The following is a 21,484-nucleotide window of genomic DNA, read 5'->3' as shown; positions in this document are numbered from 1 at the left end:
GTCTCACTCCATCCGACTGTCCGCCTCGCGTCTGCGCTCGACGCAGTGCGACGCCGCAGTCTTTTCCACAAAGGGACTAGCTGCGGCGGCGTAGGTGAACGCCGTGTACACTCAGTCGGTTGCGCGCCGGTCGGGTGTGTGGACGAGTGGCTCGGTGTTGGATCGTTATTTGGTGGGTTTTTTCTTTTGTGTGTACACCGGGCGAGAGAGACTTTTATGCCAATTGCGGGACAGAACGGTGCGACGGGGTGTCCTTACTCGAGGGTAAGTATCCTCTTTGATCCGAGAGAAAGAGTACGGGCGAAGTGGCCGCGGTGACGGGTGGATATTGTCGGGATAAAAATGGCGTGCGTGCCGCTTAGCTTCTCCCTAGTGTCGTACGGTAGTACCGGTCACGTCACGTCGAAACTATCAATGTCGATGTGTCGCGACGACCTTATTACTGTCAATAACGATCAGGCGTCCATCCGGCTCTGCGTTGTGGGTCAACGGTTACGGCATCGGAACCGTCCTCGTCGCCGTCGCCGTCGTCGTCGATCGTCCGCGGGAGTCGGTGGAACCCTGCCGGCATCGATTGCCGCCGCCGCCGCCGCTGCCACCTTCGTCGCGGTTGATAGTTGCTGGGAAACGCGTTCCACTGTGCGCGCGATCGAATCATCTCTGCAGCTAAAGGGGGCTGCAGAAATCAGGGGGGGAAGAGAGGGAGGGCGAGTAATTTTTCTCATGGTGTCGCGCGCCCGCGCGACGTGTCGTCCGTTCGGTTAATCCTTTGTCGCGTGATACATCAAGATCGAAGGGCGTCGTCGATCGGTTTCGTATCTTTCAAAGAGGTTGTTTCGTTGCATCGACTTTAATTTTCGCCTTCTCTCTCTCTCTCTCTCTCTCTTCCCCCCCCCCCCCTCTCCTCTTCTCTTCTCTTTGCTCTCCCTTTTCCAATCTCTGCCCGTCCGCCTGCGAGCGGTTTTGTTCACCTGTCAAGACGACCTATCTGCCGGTGACCTAATTCCCGGCGCGATCCATTGAACGCGTTGAGCGCGCACCGAGAGGCGAATCGAACATCGTAACTCGCCACGTTCGTAACGTAACGAGATAAAAAAAAGAACGCGTCTTCCGAGTTTTTTCCCCTCAAATTTCATCGTACTCGGGAGCGAAGTACTCGACGAAGTACTCTGCATTCGATGCGACAAAAACCGCGATCGCCGCCGATGCGCGTATTGCGTTTAATTTTAAATTGATGTCAATGGGCGTGGAGGGCAAATAAAACGATCTCGCGCTTCGATTGCGCGAGATAAACTCGTCCTTGTACCTGCTTCGCGATTTCATCGGAGCGATGTACGCGTACGTATAATAGCGAGTTTTCCGAGAGCATCCAGTGAGACGAGATCGCACAAGTAATAAATTTTCTTTTGAACTGTGTATATGAAATGTTTATTAAAATGAAAGGGATTAGTTCTAAGACGTACAGCATCGATTATAAATTAATTAGTATGCAATTAAATAGTAATTAATAATATGTAACCAGATATTAGTTGCCAAGTGTGACTTTATATCTATTTTTTTGAATAATTATTTTTTTATAGCATTCTCTTATTTAAAAAATTTTTTTTTATTGCGTACAATTTTGAATTTTTTTTTCTTTATATCTGTTGACGTACGTCTTTTTTTTTATCTAATTGCAAATTTAAAGGCTTTCAAGTCCCATGTCAATTTAGCTTTATCGCTTTTATCACTGCTAGGTAAATCGTTATGTAAGAATTATCTGCCAAAAAACATTACCAAGTCGCATAATGAAAAAGAATTTCGAAGACAGATACTTGTTCGTTTAATAAATAGTATTTTTTTATCCGAGCCTCATTTTTTTTGAGTAATATTTAAGAAGCTTTTTTATCTCTCTTTCTCAACAGTACATTTAATCTCAATAACTTAACTTCAAAATATTTTGTGTGTCGTAACTTTAAATGTCACTTGTCATATAACTGCTATTTTACTTCCGCTCTTATCTGGAAACAACGGTGCTTTTGTCGCGCCAGAACACAACGGCGGCTCGCAAATGAATTCACGTGACATTCACGATGTGTACGCGCCTCAGGTACAACCTCACGAAGGTAGCCAGGTTTCCTCGATTTACGGGCACTTCCGCCTCCCAGTTACGCGTCGATCGCACGCTGACCACAGCGTGTTTGACGGAAGTGCGTGCGTGCATGCGTGCGCGCACTCGTGCGTTCGTAGATCTGCGAGAGGAAGAAGCGTATATGCCGACGTATCGTTTACACGGCATATGCTATTTCAGGAATACACGCAACGATGTTAACTTGCACACAAGGGAAGGGGAATTAACTCTGAGAGTGACGTGGAGAGATATATGTAAATGTTTCCCAAAGAGAAAATTGAAATATGGCTAGCGTGTATTACTATCGTAAAAGAAATTTTTTTTTTAACTTTATTTTATTTTCAAATTCGCACGTACATAGGATATTTTTTATCAAGGAACGATTGTATAGTATACACACACACACGTGTACACATTAGCAACTTAATGACCTAATGTGTTAATGGTATCGGCCAGCATTGGCAATCGTCTCTTTGCAGATTACGAACGATTTCGTCACGACGCCGAATCTAGAGCTGAGTCACTTTATCGCGATTAAATGCTGGGAAATGTTAAGGTCGACGAATAGCTACAGTGTACAAAGTGCGAAACACCGTTCGAGATATACAGTACAGTACAGTTTCTCGATCGAAAGAAAATAAACGAGAGGGAAATAACCCCTAAAAAATAGAATTTTTTGGATTAGATGTTCTGGTGTAAAACACTGCTTAAGTAGCTCGATTTTTCAGAAACTTGAATAATTGAAATACAGTTGATTTAAAAAAATATGTATATAATTTTACATATTTATATTTATTATTTTTTTTTATATGAATAGTCAAATGGATTTAAATATAGAAATTTACAATTTTTATTAAATTTAAAAATTAATTTTCTTATATCATTATATTTAATACACATTTCAAGATACGAGACTGATATTCCAAAGTTAAATTATTTTAATATTCTAAAATAAAGTCGTTATTGTGTAGAATTTTTTTCATTTGCATCACATATTTGATATCAAAGATTCTGCGAAGATATGACTCGCGATTACAAAATGTGATTAACTAATAACATTGCCAATTTAGTAAAAAAAATATTAGCTCGATATAAAAAAATATTAATCGATATATCAGTGCTTTTTTAATAAGAACTTTTTCTTTACAGTTAAAAACACGTCACGTCAGTTCCATAAATTTATTAAATATAAACAATTGCGAATAACTGTTCAGCAATAAATCCCTTGGCAAATTTACTTGGGCAAATTTAATTACAATAATAGTAAATTAGTCTAATTCTAATCCCATTAAATACGCGCATTATATTAGATAATTAGTATTAAAATATAAGATAAGGAAAGTTCGAAATCTACGTATGTATACAACATTTAAATAGAAAATATACAATACTAAGTCAAGTAAATATTTTCAAAACAAATTTAGTGATATAGAAATATATAAGGCACGAAGATAGGATACATATACAAATATTATATTTAGCTAAAGTTCCAAGAAATTCATCACGTTTCATGAATGCATGTGCGAGTAGTTTCTCTTCCTAAGATCAAGTAAATTAATTAACCTGATGAATAATACATGATATTGATGAATTAGATGGTTTATTTACTTATGATATCATCTTCTTTAATTAAGATATAATTATTCCGAGATATTACATTTTATAGTGAATGAAAAGCTAATGAAGAAAAAAAACAGAAAAATATTAGGAAATGAAAGCTAAAGTCGCATTTTCGATCATTAATACATTAGTAAAATATACCGAAACTTCTTTTTTCATATGTGGAATTAAGAAATATTCATAATAATTTAATCTGGATGTATGTGTGTGTTACATTGTAATTCCAATAAAAATGTGTTTTACAATAGTCGATTAAGATTTACAGCTGTTTATTAATTCATGAACCAAAAAAGTTTCAGTATATTTTTACTTTATTATCGAACGCACGAATAGTGTCATATGGAAAATACTGATTTGTTTTGACGTATGATACAATAAAAAATGATTTAGAATTTTGCTTTTAATGTCATAATGCAATAAAAAACCTCGAGTTTTAATTCGAAACAAAAGATATTATGTAACGTAGTTATTCTCAAGTATTTCTGAGCAAAGTATCTGATTTCGATGCAGATATACTATTGTCCTGAATTTTATATATATATAATATACATTTACACGCGCACATTTCATAAACTAACAAGACACGAGTTTCTATGTAATATATATATGTCCATTGAGGACCGATTAAATAGAGCGAGAATATTTTTTGTATTAGAATTTCCGATATCGAAAGTCATTAGCTCGTATTAATTATAATAATATTTAGATATTCGTGCAGTGTCAAAATTCTGTCTGACAATGAATTTAGCAATTATAAATGTATGATAAATATATACAACTATAAATATTTAATACGCGCAAAAAATTAAACATGAGAGATAACAATGTAATAACTCGTGTATACGTACACATATATACAATATTAAATTAATCAAAAAGAATATAAATTTGAATTATATTAGTCACGATATCTCTAATATGTTGATCAAAAAATACTTGTCAGCGACAAATATTTAGATCTCCAAAGGTGCTAAGATATTAATGAAAATCTTAAAGTGTATATATATATATATATATATATATATATATTTTTGTATATATTTAATATATAGGTACAGTCGAAAAAATTAATACAATTTTTTCTCTGCGATTGATTTGAATTGTCGATTGATGCTTTCTTTTCTATTTACATTGTATGACCGATTTCGCGAGGCGAAACCGCGCTTTCGAGAAAAACTATCGAATACGAATAATCTAATCTCTCTTACTTCACTTTCAGAGCGGAAAATGGTTCGATGAGAGCCATACGAGAATACGGAGATCGCATTAAACGTATGTGCGTGCGCGCGTGCACTTGTACCTTTCTTTTTATAAACAAGCGAGGAGGAGGAAAAGCTTTGTGTGTTGTTGTTGCTTCGTCGACTCGATACCTGTCTTTGATATCGATTTTTTTAAGTGCGCGATAATCGTGCACTTCCGTCTGTAGAAGGGTTTGATGCAACCTAGTTATCAAGCGTTAACGCATCCAGATTACGCGCAGCCTCGTTCGCGAGATAAGGCCTTATGTAATGTAAACGTTATACATATAGCGAGTTGCAGAGAATTAAAGTCACTTATTATGCATTTTTCCTTAAAAGAAAAACTGAAATACAAATTTCAATAGTAGTTTTCATATTTCTATTGTATTTTTATCATATTTCATAAAACAAATTGTGAAATGTAATTTTTTAAGAATTAAATAATTTTTAAGGATGCAAACACAGATAAGGAGAGAATATATTTTCATTATGTATTTTGCATATTTAAATTTGAAAAAATCATTAATATCTTAACATTTTGATAGGGATTTTTATCTTAAATTTAAATAAAAATTATATTTTTAAATTATATTTTTATATTATATATAGTAGATATATGTGATATATCTACTGATGACCTATATGTGTTTAAAGAAAGCTAAAACTTCTGGGAAACATCTTAGAAAATCTTTTTTCTGTTTAGTGAAACCAGGGAATTCTCAGAAAATTTTATCAGGATTCAACATTTTTATTGAAATTATTTTTTCGAATATTTTTTTTTTTTTATTTTGCGAGAGAAATAGGAAATCCATTGACTGAAATCGATCGAATTAATAGTGAGTAGTAAAATGCTTGAACAATCCAAACTTCAAAAAATAAGCTTGTTTCAAATGCTTATTATATACCAGAATCAATGAAGAAATTAATTTGCACTGTTAAAGTTTTTTGTTTCTTTTATTTAGATATTAATGTAATATTTGCGTGCAATAACTTAGCTTTGATCGATAGGATTTGTATTTTACAGACATTCCGTTCATGTACTAAAATGTTTCGACAAAGTCGCCCAACAGGCAGATTAACGTAAATGCGGATGTGACGTAGCTGTACAATAACAACTACCGGCTCTTCGTCTAAAATAGGGACTTCCATCTGATGTTTCTTTATACAATTTCAGTTGAACTCATACATTCTCTCTCTCTCTCTCTCTCTCTCTCTCTCTTTTTCTTTCTCTCCCTCTCCTCTCCTTTCTCTCTCTAAGTTTCACTAAAAGTAAAAATTTATATTAATTTTAAAAGGATTTATTATTTTCGCAGGATTTTGATAAGAAGTAAATTCTGTAATTTTGTAAAGTTATAGATAATTTTGAAACGAGGACATTACTAATTATTTGGCTTTAATTAATATATTTTTCTTTGCGAACAATTTACGGTAACGAATACAAAATTTCTCACAATTATTTCATTTCAATCATTATTTTAAAACTAACAAGATCGATTTTCTTAGATCCATTGAGACGATAACAACGACGTATATGTCATTACAATTCAATTTATTGATTACGAATTTGATTTGTCAATACGTGAGCGAATGCAGATGACGAACGGAACGGACAGATTACTGAAAATTGTTAATGTCAGTGCAAGTTCCGTGTGTCAGGGACAGGTATTATGCTCGAGGACAGTCGAGACAATATATCCGTGGTTTGGTCTGATTCGTTGCTCCATTTTGCGTAACAGATTTTATTAGCACCATGAATAATTACATACTCTCTTTTATCTCGGAATCGTATGAGTTTGAGACAGACGATACGAACGGTTTGGGCGGACTGAAAAAACTGATTTTTTGAGATTTTTTTTTAAAGAAATTAATTGCAATTAAATAATTCTTTATATTTGAAGATCTCTTTAACTGCTTCAAACGTATGTTCTTCTTTAATCGATACATAATTTTGTTGCAAAGAGATCTCTTAATTTCTTACATTCGAAATTATAGTAACAATTTAATCGGTGCAAATCGTAAATTAATTATTGCATCAAGAATGACAATACTAAAACGTATAGACGTTGAAAAATCGACGCATCTCTAGAGATAGACAGAACTTACGCACGATGTGTATGTTGCCGAAATGTTGCATTATTTATCAGCCACTTGGCGAGTGCCATGCTGAATGCCTTTGACAATACGCAATCGCTTCATAAATAATTATTCGTCTAATGCAATTATGCATGATAAAGTTATTTATAATAACTATATCAAGTACATCGCAGTGAAAGAAACATGTAATGAAGCATTCGACTATTTTTAAAATGTTTTCTTATGTAGTATTAATTATTAATTAATTATTTTCTTGTCGCTCATTTTTGCGAAATTGCAAATCATTTTATCTATTTTTACTAAAATAAAACTTACGTTTTATCGAGATATACTTGACATAATTAAAACAGTAATTAACCGATAATTATATTTCACGTTACGAGAGACAATTTAATTGTTCGCACAAGTCATAATCATATAATACTAGGTATTCGTGATTTAAATCGCGAGTAATTATATTTTGTATAAGCGTAACGTTTTACATTTGTGGGGACGCTATTTATAACATCTAAAATGACAATTTTTTTGCTCAACAACATTAATGAGAGTCTCTCTCTCTCTCTCTAACAAGACTGAAATTTTGGTGACTTAGCGATTCTTTTCATACTTGATGACACATGACAAAATGATCGCTGTGAATGATTGTGTAATTATTCCAAGAAAATTACAAGAAGACAATACATAACATATATATATACTCATCCCTACACACATTCTAAATTTATCGTCGTAACTTACATCGGTACTTTTGATATTATGCCGCATAATTCATGGTCAAGTGATCGATTTTTAGCGCAAACGACGACGACGACGACAACTCTTCCATGCTTCGGCTAAGGAAAGAGCAAATCAGGTCATCATAAGGGCGTTCACCTCGCGTTGTTCCTCTGAATCCTCCTCCTTCGCTAATTTCGTTGATCTTTAAAACTGGCCACTAACATCCTCTTTCTCTAAACCAATCCCATTTTTAAATCTCTGCCCAAATTAGAACTATAATTAAATCGTTAGAATTTTTTGCAGTGTCGTTCTTAGCTTTGGGAAATAATTGCGAAAAGCTATCTGAAAAATTAAATTTTATGCATTTTCTTTTTTTCGAAAGCTTCACGATTATATATTATAGTTTAAAATGCATAGAAAACTTTAGAATTATTTGAGTTTAAATTAGAATTATAATGTTTATTTTTTCAAAAGTGATGAATTAATCTCACTCTTTTTATTTTTGGAGATTTTTCAACAGAACTCTTTTGAAAATCTGTCTAGAACCATAAAAATATTTCAAATCTTTTCAATACTTTGTCAAGCTATTAGTTGTTGAAAACTTGTTAGTCAGCTTGCAGCTTCCTGCATAGAGGGATGTTGGCGAAAACTGGGTCATCATAAGGGCGTTTACCCATACACTTTACGCCTCCGTGATTCTTTCCTGCGATAAATGTCTGCAGTGGAGAGGAGCGGAAAGTGTTTAGAGCAGAATACAATTGTATTCGCGTCGCGTAACGGTTTCTGATCATACCTCGCGATATATGCCTACAACTATGACTTTAGTTATCGAACATTTACCTCGGCCAATTCGTATCGCAAAAGTGTATCCGAACGATTAAATATATTTAAATAACCAAGTAAATAATTATTTTGCAATCCGTATACTACATTCGTATACACGACGTCCTCTATCGATTTTCCATACTTTTGAAAATAATAGACATCACAGATGATAAATATTTTCTTTGTAATCAATACATGATTCAATCATACTATCGATATAATTTCGATCTGCAATAATAATATATACATTTCTTGATTTATATAAGTTATAATTATTAAAGATAGCAGCCACCATTTCACACACTTTTACGCGTTTGATATTTTGTTATACATATTTTTTACATATTTTTATGCTACAAGTTTACGTGCTTCAAGAGTTTTTTTTATAATTAATATACTAATAATGTCACTAATAATATATATGCGTAATAAACAATACGGTTATCTTTGCGCGATATTAAATAAAGGTCGCATCTTGTGTCACATCTAATACTTCATAGAGATATATTTAAAATTATATAGGCATTAATTCTTCATTACTTTATTCTACATTTCTAATTAAATTTGCCTGTAATAATTTCGGAAAATATTATATATCGCAATAAAGAGAATCTCACGCGCAATGAGCATTCTAAGGATAAGTTAAAAAAAAAAATACAAATATTACCTGCATTTCTTTTCCTCCTTCTCTCCTGATTAATGCAGGTGCTCTCGGCGTACATGTATGTATACGGTGGACACCGGCGCCACGGTGACTCCGGTGGAAAATCAATAACTCGACGTTGTGTGCGTGCGCGCGAACGTGTTCATCTTACCTTCGGTGTTGCGACCATTTTCGTCATACTATATGTATATGCATATATGTATATATATATATATATAGAGTCTTTCTTTCTAGAAAGCAGATCAAAGCGGACTTAAAGGCGCGTCGTTTCAAGCGCGCGACTTAATTTGCATGGCGCGCCGATTAGACGACAAAATCGGTCGCGGTGTGCGTATTTTGTCTTAGGTCGACTTAAAAATAGATCCACCATGCGAAGGAAGTCAACGTTACGCTTATTTGCGCGATTCTCCGTTAGCTACGACAAAAATATATCGTTGAGGTCACGACACTTTATAAAAATTCTTTGTAAACTCTGTAAAATATCTCTAATATATATAGAAGGAAAGAGAGAGGGGGGGGGGGAGAGAGATAATTAATGGTATGGGTTTTCCGACATAGATTTAAAAATTGTTAATTTTAAAGGACTAAATTATAAAGGCTGCTGTAAACGAGATTATTTCGTGATATAAATATATTTATATGTACTCTCTTTTGTGCACATAAAAACATGAACGTTTAATACAAGACATTTGACCTTTGTAATCTATCTAAAGTATGATAACATGTTAATTGTACAAATACTTGATTTTTATCGCACGATTATGATCTATGATAATTTACTATTGTGCAGTTTCTCGAAAAATAAAAAGCCGAGAAAATAATGGTTAACGATAATTTGTCATATCCGTTATCAAAGGAATTTAGAAAAACTGGATTTTTTGCTTGCGTAATGATAAGAAGAAATTTTAAAAAGAGATATATTTAAACAGAATCCTGTTTCTATGAACGTCGAAGTAATATTCACGGTGCATATAAAGACCAGCTGTTCTCGTTGCGATACACAATAAGCTTCTTGTTCTCACTTTTTCTCAACAGAAAGCTTTTCGCAACGGTATATGCGCCTTATACGTAAACATAATTGAAAAAAATAGCTGAAAAAGATCACTTAATTTTTTGCATTTATATTTTCCAACAGACAAAATAATAATATAATGATCTTTTTGAACAAGAAAGAATTTTTAAAATCAATATCCATATTGTGTCAAAATGTAACGTGACAAATTACCTTGTAATAAAAAATTGCGCTGCAATATATTAACAATTTGTTTGTCTAAATAAGAATTAATTTAAAATGTATCACGCAGATTTTAATTATTTTACTTTATTTTATTTTAATTTTTATTTGTCAAATATACGTGTGTGTGTGCGCGCGCGTGCATCCTTTCTTGCATAATATTTATTTATGCATATCATATTTCGGAGATAAAATTCTTGTCGATCTACATAAAGTTTTTCTAAGAAATCAGACTCCGGGTTTGCATCTACTGCTTGCATCATAGATATTAGTATAGAAAGTGTCACCAGTAAACTTAACCTTCCTCGATTATCGTGTCATTCACTTTGTGATTCATTTCATTCCGCCCCCGCTAGATACAGAGGCATTAATCTGTACGTTCCCACTACTATACCAGCCATCAAGTATGACGGCATTCGCGTAATTGCTCTTAATTCATCGTAAGTGACTGTCCAGACATTTAAGAATGCCATTCATGCCCGCGTTCTTTAGACTCTCGGCGGGGGAAACATGTCGATATTGTCGCAAAGTGATCGAAATCACTTCCCATCTCGTCCATTACTCAAAAAAGAGTCATAATTTAATATGTAAGTTAATCGTCATTTAATAGAAAAAGAACAATATATTCAATACCATGTTCTACTTTTCGAATAGTAAATATATAACGATAAATAATATAACTTTAATAGCGTTTTATATTTAGTCTCAGCGTATATAATGATATAGATATATGTAACAAATAAATTCTGACAACACTTGCTGACGATTAAACGAGGATATTATGATTACATAATAATAAATAGTAATTGCGACCGCGGAATGTCTTTAATTTAAAAATATTGACGCAATCACATTTAATACATACAAGTTTTACACATGCACGTTACATGAATTATTTCTCTTCTGTGTCGAGTTCATTATCGGATACCCATATCTGCTTACCGTGGTTCTCCTTGAGAGTTTTTGCAAGCGCGTGCCTGCACGAATGTGTAAAATATTATTTGCGCGTTTAACCTGTGGAACACTTGGTCCATTGAAAACATTGCTATTGCAATCGCTTGTTCATGCAGCTGCAGTTGCAACTGTCTGCATTATCAAGATTAATTAGTAAACATCGTTCACGACGGATCGTAAATTGAACAGAACGTTTCGTTAGACGTCATTTTAAATAACCCTCAGCCCTATTTTAATATCGAGTCACGTTGATGATAATATTTCTTGCTTGGCTTGGATTTTATGAAAAATTATGTTTAATTTATTGTATCAGGGTTGGCCGAAAAATTCCAGTGGGTAGAAAAAACCATGGTAAATTTCGGTTTTTACTGTCCCGGACTTTATCGAATGGAATAAACTGACAAAAACTATAAAAATGTCTATAAGTATATATATAACTTTTTTACAAAAAGATATTTTTGTTTTAAGTAATTAATAAATCATACACTAATCACGTGGTTTAAAGATATGGTTTAAAAAAACAAAACCAATATAATAATAAATTCTTTTAATTTTTTCTTAAATTAATATATATATATATATATATAAAATACATTTTTAAAATAAAATCTTTGGAGATATATATTATATTTAAAATAAAATCTTTGAAGATATAACTAAATTTTATATTAATTTTTTGTTTGAGAAAACAATAATGAAATAGTAAAATATATAATAGTAAAAAATTAATTGATTGATAATTTTTATGGAAAAGGCCAGTTTTTACCAGTTTTTGCTGGTATTTTTTTCCAGAAAATACCGGTTTTTACCACTGGTATGGACTTTATCCAAAAAATGTGGAATTTTGCTAACCCTATATTGTATGCATATGTGTACATATAATTCACGTTTATACATAGATAATTCACTTATATCTTATGTCATAAAAGTTAATATTTAAATTTAAATTATTTAATTATAATTTAATTAAATTATTTAATTATTTAACTTGATGTTTAAATTATATATACAACTGTATGGTATTATATTCTGTATAAAAATTAGCATAATTTTAGCTTAAACGTGATATTTCAAAATTTTATTTGTTAAATATTTTTTTAATAATATAGAAAAAGAGAAGAAAAAGGATTATACATTAATACAGTTCTTTATATTTATTTTACACTTATGCGTGATTTAGATTTTCATTTGCGTGATTTTAGACTTTACTGCATACAGTACATCACATGTTTAATAATAAAATGTGAGTGTGTATAATAATTCTAGCGTATGCCACATTATTTTACAAGAGTCGATATTACGCCAATGTCACCGCGTGTTCTTAGCTTACCGTTAGTTACCTCTGCAGGACATTTGATGCGACGCCGATGCAATGTGTGTATTTCGCATGTGTGACATCATTCGTGTGATGTAATCGTAGTGAGCGCGAGGCGTTGCGTCTCCCACGCGGAGGCAAGCATGTAACGCTTTATTATTTTAAACGGACACACGTAGAATCGAGTAAATATTCGTATACTCGATGGGTAGGCTAGTTAACAGTACGCACATAATGCCGCTTTCTTGATATCCGGTGACCCTGCAAACTTGACGATTACAATAGTGGTCAGGACAAATTTGAGGGACGCACGAGTATTGGACAAAAATGGAAAAAAATAACGGATGATTTCTCGCTTAAAGTGACATAACACAGTTTGCCAAAGTGCGTGTATATGTTTTTTTTTAATAATTGAGAAAAAAACCAATCCAATATGTAAAAATATATGGGGAATATAGAAATGGGGTCGTTTAACGCGAGGAATTTTATATACATAATTTATGGATGTTTAAGAAAATACGTTTTATCAAATGTATTTTATTAATAGAGAAGAGAGGTCTGAGACATTAAATCAGATTTATTACATGATAAATTCATAAATCAGGTAGTAAAATTTACTTATTGCACTTCTTTTTAAACGGATTTATCAGAGTATTTACTTTTTGATATCAAAATTATAATCTTTATGAAGTGAAACATAATTATACGCTGTAAGATTTTTATACTGTTAAGGAATTGTTAAGAAAAAAAGTGTATAAAATTTAGGAGCATACTTTTAATCAATTTAAAATTAGTTTTTCTTACTTTTAATCAATTTAAAATTAGTTTTTCTTAACAAATTTATCAATATTATTATTAATAATCAATTTTATATTTTTCAAATAATACGCCATTGAAGCTTCAACTTTTTTTAACAATTTGGAGGTATTGGTAAGAATATAATTAGTGAAATTTATCGAAAAGGAATTAAAAAATCTATATAGTATGGTTGTGTACAATCGCATTGCGCATATTGTCGCGTTTAACAATTAATCTATCTAAAATTTCTCTATTATTTATGTAATTATTAAGTATTTCTTGAGAGAATAAAGAGAAAAAATTGCTCGTAAAAAAGCTAAGATTCTATCGTTCTCTCTTATCTGTAAAAATTAACTGACACGACAAGGAGCTGGCCGTAGAGCTTATTAAAGACACGTTTTATGTGCATCGCGTTGCTTTCCATTATACTATACGTGGGTAGTAGAAGGAAAAAAATCTATGATAGTGTCCTCGTTTATTTTATGCGTGGTACCATGTTTCCTAAACTTATGATTAAAAATACATATGCTAAATATTTTCTATATTATATTCTTACAATTAGAATATCCATACACAATAACTGCTATAATTTGAAAGTATAATTGGAAAGTATTTTTTCATATAATTCTATATGAAAAAATAAGTCGAAGATGCAGAATTAATTTTTCTTGCTTTGTTTTCGATAAAACTAACTTTGAAAATTAGAAAATTGATAACATATTTCTTTTTTAAGTTTGGATGATCTTTAACAACCTTATATTGCATAATTTTTTTATTTCGACAATAATTATTAATATATATAATATTGTACATATGTATGTATGTATATATAAAGATATAACACATTATCTCTATTGAAAAAGTAAAATTGATTTAGATATTTTATACACAAAATTCTTTCTCTCTTTTTTACGTAACTTGAATTATTTTAAAGTTTTTTACTAAATGAAAAAAGTTCCTTATATTTATATATTAGTAGATTTTGTTAATAAGAGACACAATATTATAACATCATATATTTTTCTTTAATTGTTCGCGAATTAATGATTTTTGTGCAATGTTTTAGGTGCACCCTTTTTAAGGGTTAGACAGAAGTGAGCTGTTGGTCCGATTGACAAAATGACGACCGATATCTCGGTGGTGCGCGGGGGATGGGACCCCACGCTGCAACAAGAGATTGTCGACGAGTACGAATACGACGGGGGAAACTCGAGTTCGAGACTTTTCGAACGCTCACGTATTAAGGCGCTAGCTGGTATGTAGTTTTGTCGATCCTTTTTTTAATCACAGTATAATCTCTGTGTTTTAGTAATTCTGCAAAACAAATATATAACAGTTTTATTTTTTTATATTATTGTGTAATTAAAAATGATAATGTACGCAATGATTTTTTTTTTTTTTTTTATAGAAAACTGTTGAGATATCAATCAACCGCATCCTCTTGATAATTGCTTTATGAATTCTACATAACTCTGTTTTCAAGTAGTTGCTCTTTAGCCTGAATTAAGTGTGGTTGTTTTATATATTCATTTAGATTGTTATAAGTATAATAATTAAATAAATTAGAAATAAATATTGAACGAAAGTGAAAAAATAATACATATATATATATATATATATATATATATATATATATATATATATATATATATATCAGAATTGTAGATTATTTTTTCTAAAGATGAATTATGATAAAGTCGTGTTTGATCTTCGAGGTAAATTTCAAAGAAATTTCACATTAATTATTTCAAATAAAACATTTATATATTATTAATTTCATTAATATATATTATTAATTTCATTAATTATTGAACAAAGCATCTTCCCTATATAAAATTTAATTATATTTTAAATTAACTTTACACAATATATGTAAAATATCTTGATTAAAATATATATTGATCATATTAATAATTAATTGATATATTTTTTTAATAATTTATGTTAATTTATCGCTCATGTGTAATTTTCTTCGTCAGGTGAGCGTGAATTAGTGCAAAAGAAGACTTTCCAGAAATGGGTTAATTCCCACTTGGTTCGATGTTCGTGCCGGATCGGCGATCTGTATGTCGATCTGCGAGACGGCAAGATGTTGATAAGACTCTTGGAAATCTTATCGGGTGAGCGTTTACCGCGTCCCACCAAGGGCAAGATGCGTATCCATTGTTTAGAGAATGTAGACAAAGCCCTGCAATTCTTGCGCGAGCAAAGGGTACATCTGGAGAACATGGGCTCTCATGACATCGTGGACGGGAATCCGCGCCTGAGTTTGGGTCTTATCTGGACGATCATCCTGCGTTTCCAGATCCAAGATATTACAATCGAAGAGACGGACAATCAGGAAACCAAGTCCGCCAAGGACGCTTTACTGCTATGGTGCCAGATGAAGACCGCCGGTTACCACAACGTGAATGTGAGAAACTTTACGACATCTTGGCGGGACGGACTGGCGTTTAACGCAATCATTCATAAACACCGTCCAGACTTGATTCAATTTGATAAACTCTCCAAGTCTAACGCAATCTATAATCTTAACAATGCATTCAACGTCGCGGAAGACAAACTTGGTCTCACGAAACTCTTAGACGCTGAAGATATCTTCGTTGATCATCCGGACGAGAAATCCATTATAACATATGTCGTTACATATTATCATTACTTCTCGAAGATGAAGCAGGAGACGGTGCAAGGTAAAAGGATCGGCAAAGTGGTCGGTATCGCGATGGAGAATGATCGTATGATACACGAATATGAGAGTCTCACTAGCGACTTGCTACACTGGATCGAAGGCACGATAGAGGCGCTTGGCGATCGTAGATTTGCGAATTCTCTAGTTGGCGTTCAATCGCAGCTCTCGCAGTTCTCGAATTATCGCACTGTAGAGAAACCACCTAAATTCGTGGAAAAGGGTAATTTGGAAGTGCTGCTGTTTACTCTGCAATCGAAAATGCGTGCAAACAATCAGAAACCTTACACGCCCAAAGAAGGTAAAATGATATCTGACATCAACAAAGCCTGGGAGAGATTAGAAAAGGCGGAGCACGAACGAGAATTGGCCCTACGCGAGGAATTGATCCGGCAAGAGAAATTGGAGCAATTGGCGGCTAGATTTAATCGAAAAGCCAGCATGCGCGAGACATGGCTGTCAGAGAATCAACGACTGGTGTCGCAGGACAACTTTGGCTTTGATCTCGCCGCTGTAGAAGCTGCTGCCAAGAAGCATGAAGCTATAGAAACCGACATCTTTGCCTATGAGGAACGCGTGCAAGCTGTCATGGCGGTCTCACAGGAGCTTGAGGCAGAAAATTATCATGACATTGAGCGTATCAATGCTCGTAAGGATAACGTTCTGCGCTTGTGGAACTATCTCCTGGAATTACTTCGTGCTAGGCGGATGCGATTGGAGCTCTCGCTTCAGCTACAACAAAACTTCCAGGAGAAATTGTACATTCTGGATAGTATGGAGGAGATCAAAATGCGACTGTTGACAGACGATTACGGCAAACACCTGATGGGCGTGGAGGATCTGTTACAGAAGCATTCTCTCGTTGAGGCAGACATCAATGTGCTAGGCGAAAGAGTCAAGGCTGTAGTTCAACAGAGTCAGAGATTCTTAGAGCATGGAGAGGGCTATCGACCATGCGATCCGGCCATCATAGTTGAACGTGTGCAACAACTGGAGAACGCATATGCTGAACTAGTACGGCTAGCGATTGAGCGTCGCACCAGACTTGAAGAATCTCGGAAACTTTGGCAGTTTTATTGGGACATGGCCGATGAGGAGAATTGGATAAAGGAGAAGGAACAAATTGTATCCACAGGTGACATTGGTCATGATCTGACAACTATTAATCTGCTATTATCCAAGCATAAGGCGCTAGAAAATGAGATACAGTCACACGAGCCACAGTTGATGTCAGTCGCTGCCGTTGGCGATGAACTAGTTCGACAACAACATTTCGGATCAGATCGTATTCAAGAGAGACTCCAAGAAATTCTTGCCATGTGGAATCATTTATTAGATTTAGCAGCTTTCAGGAGAAAGCGACTCGAAGAGGCTGTCGACTATCACCAACTCTTTGCGGACGCAGACGATATCGACATTTGGATGTTGGATACTTTACGGCTCGTTTCGTCAGAAGATGTCGGTAGAGACGAGGCGAATGTGCAGTCGTTACTGAAAAAACACAAGGACGTGACGGATGAGCTCAAGAATTACGCTGCGACTATTGAGCAGCTTCATCAGCAAGCATCTGGATTAGGCGAACAAGATGCTAAGTCGCCGGAGGTCCTGGAAAGACTGACCTCGATAGATAACAGGTACAAAGAGCTTCTCGAGCTAGCTAAATTGCGTAAGCAAAGACTCTTGGATGCTCTGTCATTGTATAAAGTATTCAGCGAAACTGACGGAGTTGAGCAATGGATTGGCGAGAAGAACAGAATGCTGGATACGATGGTGCCCGTCAAGGACATCGAAGACGTCGAGATCATGAAACACCGTTACAACGGCTTCGAGAAAGAGATGAACGCAAATGCATCTCGCGTTGCTGTAGTTAATCAATTGGCTAGACAATTGCTACATGTCGAGCATCCAAATTCGGAACAGATAATTGCACGACAGAACGAGCTAAATCAGAAATGGGCTGAGCTGCGCGAGAAGGCGGAAGGCAAACGCGAAGAGTTGAACTCCGCACATGGCGTGCAGACCTTCCATATCGAGTGTCGTGAGACCGTGTCGTGGATTGAGGATAAGAAGCGAATCTTGCAACAAACTGATAGCCTGGAGATGGATTTGACTGGCGTGATGACGCTTCAGCGCAGACTGAGTGGTATGGAACGTGATCTGGCGGCTATTCAGGCCAAATTGGATGCTTTGGAGAAAGAAGCGGAGGTCATACAAAAAGAACATCCAGAAGAGGCAGCTATGATTCGAGACAGAATCACACAAATTCATCTGATTTGGGAGCAGCTGACGCAAATGTTAAAGGAACGTGACGCCAAACTCGAAGAGGCCGGAGATTTGCACCGGTTCCTGCGTGATCTCGATCACTTCCAAGCATGGCTCACGAAAACCCAGACTGACGTCGCCAGCGAGGACACACCGACCAGTCTCGCTGATGCCGAGAAACTCCTTACGCAGCATCAGAATATCAAGGAAGAGATCGATAATTACACCGATGATTATCAGAAGATGATGGAGTATGGTGAGCGACTGACGACGGAGGCCGGCGACGGCGATACACAATACATGTTCCTGCGGGAAAGATTGAATGCGCTGAAGATGGGCTGGGAAGAGCTACATCAGATGTGGGTGAATCGTCAGAACTTGCTATCCAATTCTCTGAATCTACAAGTATTCGACCGAGACGCGCGTCAAGCAGAGGTACTTCTATCGCAACAGGAACATATCCTTGCCAAGGACGAAACGCCAGCAAACTTCGAGCAAGCCGAGCATATGATCAAGCGGCATGAAGCTTTTATGACAACTATGGACGCCAATGATGAAAAGATTAACTCTGTTGTGCAATTTGCCGGACGTTTGGTTGATGAGGGACACTTTGCAGCTGATAAAGTTAAGAAGAAGGCCGAAAACATCAACGAGCGTCGCCGGATTAATCGCGATAAAGCTAATCAACTTATGGATAAACTCAAGGATCAGCAACAATTACAAATGTTCCTGCAAGATTGCGAGGAACTTGGCGAATGGGTGCAGGAGAAACATATCACTGCTCAGGACGAAACATATAGAAGCGCAAAGACTATTCACAGCAAGTGGACTCGTCATCAGGCGTTTGAGGCGGAGATCGCAAGCAACAAGGACCGTTTGCAACAATTGCAGCAAGCCGCCGACGAATTGATTCAACAGAAGCCAGACTTAGCTGAGATTATCAAGCCAAAAGTAGTCGAATTAGCAGATCAATTCGTGGAGTTGGAGACCACAACTCACGATAAGGGTGAACGATTGTTTGATGCGAATCGTGAGGTATTGATACACCAGACTTGCGACGACATCGACTCCTGGATGAACGAGCTAGAGAAGCAGATAGAAAGCACTGACACTGGTTCTGATCTGGCTTCTGTAAATATACTGATGCAGAAGCAACAGATGATCGAGACACAAATGGCCGTGAAAGCAAAACAAGTCACTGAGCTCGACAAGCAGGCGGAACATTTGCAGCGCACTGTGCCAGATGATAAGATGGAAGAGATCAAATGTAAGAAAGAGAAAGTCGCTCAGAGATTCGCGCAACTTAAGGCGCCACTCATCGATCGCCAGCGACACCTCGAGAAGAAGAAAGAAGCCTTCCAATTCCGGCGTGACGTCGAAGACGAGAAACTGTGGATTGCAGAGAAGATACCACAGGCGACGAGTACCGAATACGGAAACTCCTTATTTAATGTTCACATGTTGAAGAAGAAAAATCAGTCACTGCGTACGGAGATCGACAACCACGAACCCAGGATCAATCTAGTGTGCAATAACGGACAGAAATTGATTGATGAAGGACACGAGGATAGCTCCGAATTCCAAAAACTGATATCCGAATTAACAGAGAAATGGCGCGAGCTGAAGGACGCGGTCGATGAGAGAAACAGACATCTGCTGCAAAATGAGAAAGCACAGCAATACTTCTTCGACGCTACCGAGGCTGAATCGTGGATGAGCGAACAGGAGTTGTACATGATGGTTGAAGATCGCGGTAAGGACGAGATTTCCGCTCAGAATTTGATGAAAAAGCACGAGTCTCTGGAACACGCGGTCGAGGATTACGCAGAAACAATTCGTCAGCTTGGCGAGACCGCTCGGCAGCTTATAAACGATCAGCATCCGTTGGCTGATCAGATCGCTGTGAAGCAGTCGCAAGCAGACAAACTCTATGCCGGCTTGAAGGATTTGGCGGGCGAACGACGCGCCAAATTGGATGAGGCGCTTCAATTATTCATGTTGAATCGCGAGGTCGACGATCTCGAACAATGGATTCAGGAACGCGAACTGGTTGCCGGTAGTCACGAGTTGGGTCAGGATTACGATCACGTGACCCTATTGTGGGAGAGATTCAAGGAGTTTGCGCGTGACACTGAAGCAATCGGTTCTGAACGAGTAGAAGCCGTGAACGGCATCGCTGATTCTCTGATTGCCACCGGACACTCCGATGCGGCGACGATCGCCGAATGGAAGGACGGCTTAAACGAGGTCTGGCAAGATCTGCTCGAATTAATTGAGACACGCACGCAGATGCTAGTGGCCAGTCGCGAGCTACACAAATTCTTCCACGACTGCAAAGACGTACTCGGCAGAATCCTGGAAAAACAGAACGCCATGTCCGATGAATTGGGTCGAGACGCCGGTTCGGTATCTGCTCTCCAACGTAAGCACACCAACTTTATCCAGGATTTGTCCACATTGCAGAGTCAAGTGACACAGATCGAGGAGGAATCCGCCAAACTGCAGGCAAGCTACGCTGGCGATAAAGCGCGAGAGATTACGAATCGCGAAGCCGAAGTTGTGGCAGCATGGAACAATTTGCAATCACTGTGCGAGGGCAGACGAACTAAACTGGAAGACACTGGAGATCTCTTCAGATTTTTCAATATGGTTAGGACCTTGATGATCTGGATGGATGACGTTGTGCGTCAAATGAACACATCGGAAAAGCCGCGCGACGTCGCCGGTGTTGAATTATTGATGAACAATCATCAGAGCTTAAAGGCGGAAATTGATGCCAGAGAGGATAATCTGATGGCGTGCATTAATCTCGGGAAAGACTTGCTAGCCAGAAATCATTACGCTAGCGTGCAGATAAAGGAAAAACTGGCAGCATTGACTGACCACAGAAACGCACTTTTACATCGATGGGAGGAACGTTGGGAAAATTTGCAGCTCAGTAAGTATTTGCTACTCGAAAATATATTT

The 21,484-nt window shown here is 36.1% G+C and overlaps 1 protein-coding gene and 1 long non-coding RNA gene across 7 annotated transcripts in view; one reads left to right on the top strand and one right to left on the bottom strand.

Moving 5' to 3' along the window:
* The first annotated feature begins 94 nt into the window (after window positions 1–94).
* Beta-spec (spectrin beta chain) overlaps window positions 95–21,484 on the top strand; it is a 32,673-nt gene continuing 11,283 nt past the window's right edge. For 5 of the 6 annotated variants that reach the window (XM_072898318.1, XM_072898316.1, XM_072898314.1 and 2 more), the window contains exons 1-3: window positions 95–264; window positions 14,636–14,824; window positions 15,549–21,455. In XM_072898318.1, coding sequence (XP_072754419.1) covers window positions 14,689–14,824; window positions 15,549–21,455 — 6,043 coding nt within the window. In that variant the 5' untranslated portion in view covers window positions 95–264; window positions 14,636–14,688. Of the gene's footprint in view, window positions 265–14,635; window positions 14,825–15,220; window positions 15,285–15,548; window positions 21,456–21,484 lie in introns of those variants that run through there. The other variant, XM_072898315.1, reaches the window with a different exon arrangement.
* Window positions 6,358–9,712, bottom strand: LOC140668960 (uncharacterized). Its single transcript, XR_012047277.1, has 4 exons — window positions 9,272–9,712; window positions 8,620–8,832; window positions 8,355–8,495; window positions 6,358–8,121 (listed from the first exon to the last, which is right to left on the bottom strand). It is a non-coding gene; the product is annotated as an uncharacterized lncRNA (long non-coding RNA).

The sequence above is a fragment of the Anoplolepis gracilipes genome, chromosome 8, assembly GCF_047496725.1.
Source record: "Anoplolepis gracilipes chromosome 8, ASM4749672v1, whole genome shotgun sequence".
Classification (NCBI taxonomy): Eukaryota; Metazoa; Arthropoda; class Insecta; order Hymenoptera; family Formicidae; genus Anoplolepis; species Anoplolepis gracilipes.
This window is presented reverse-complemented; position numbering and strand designations above follow the sequence as displayed.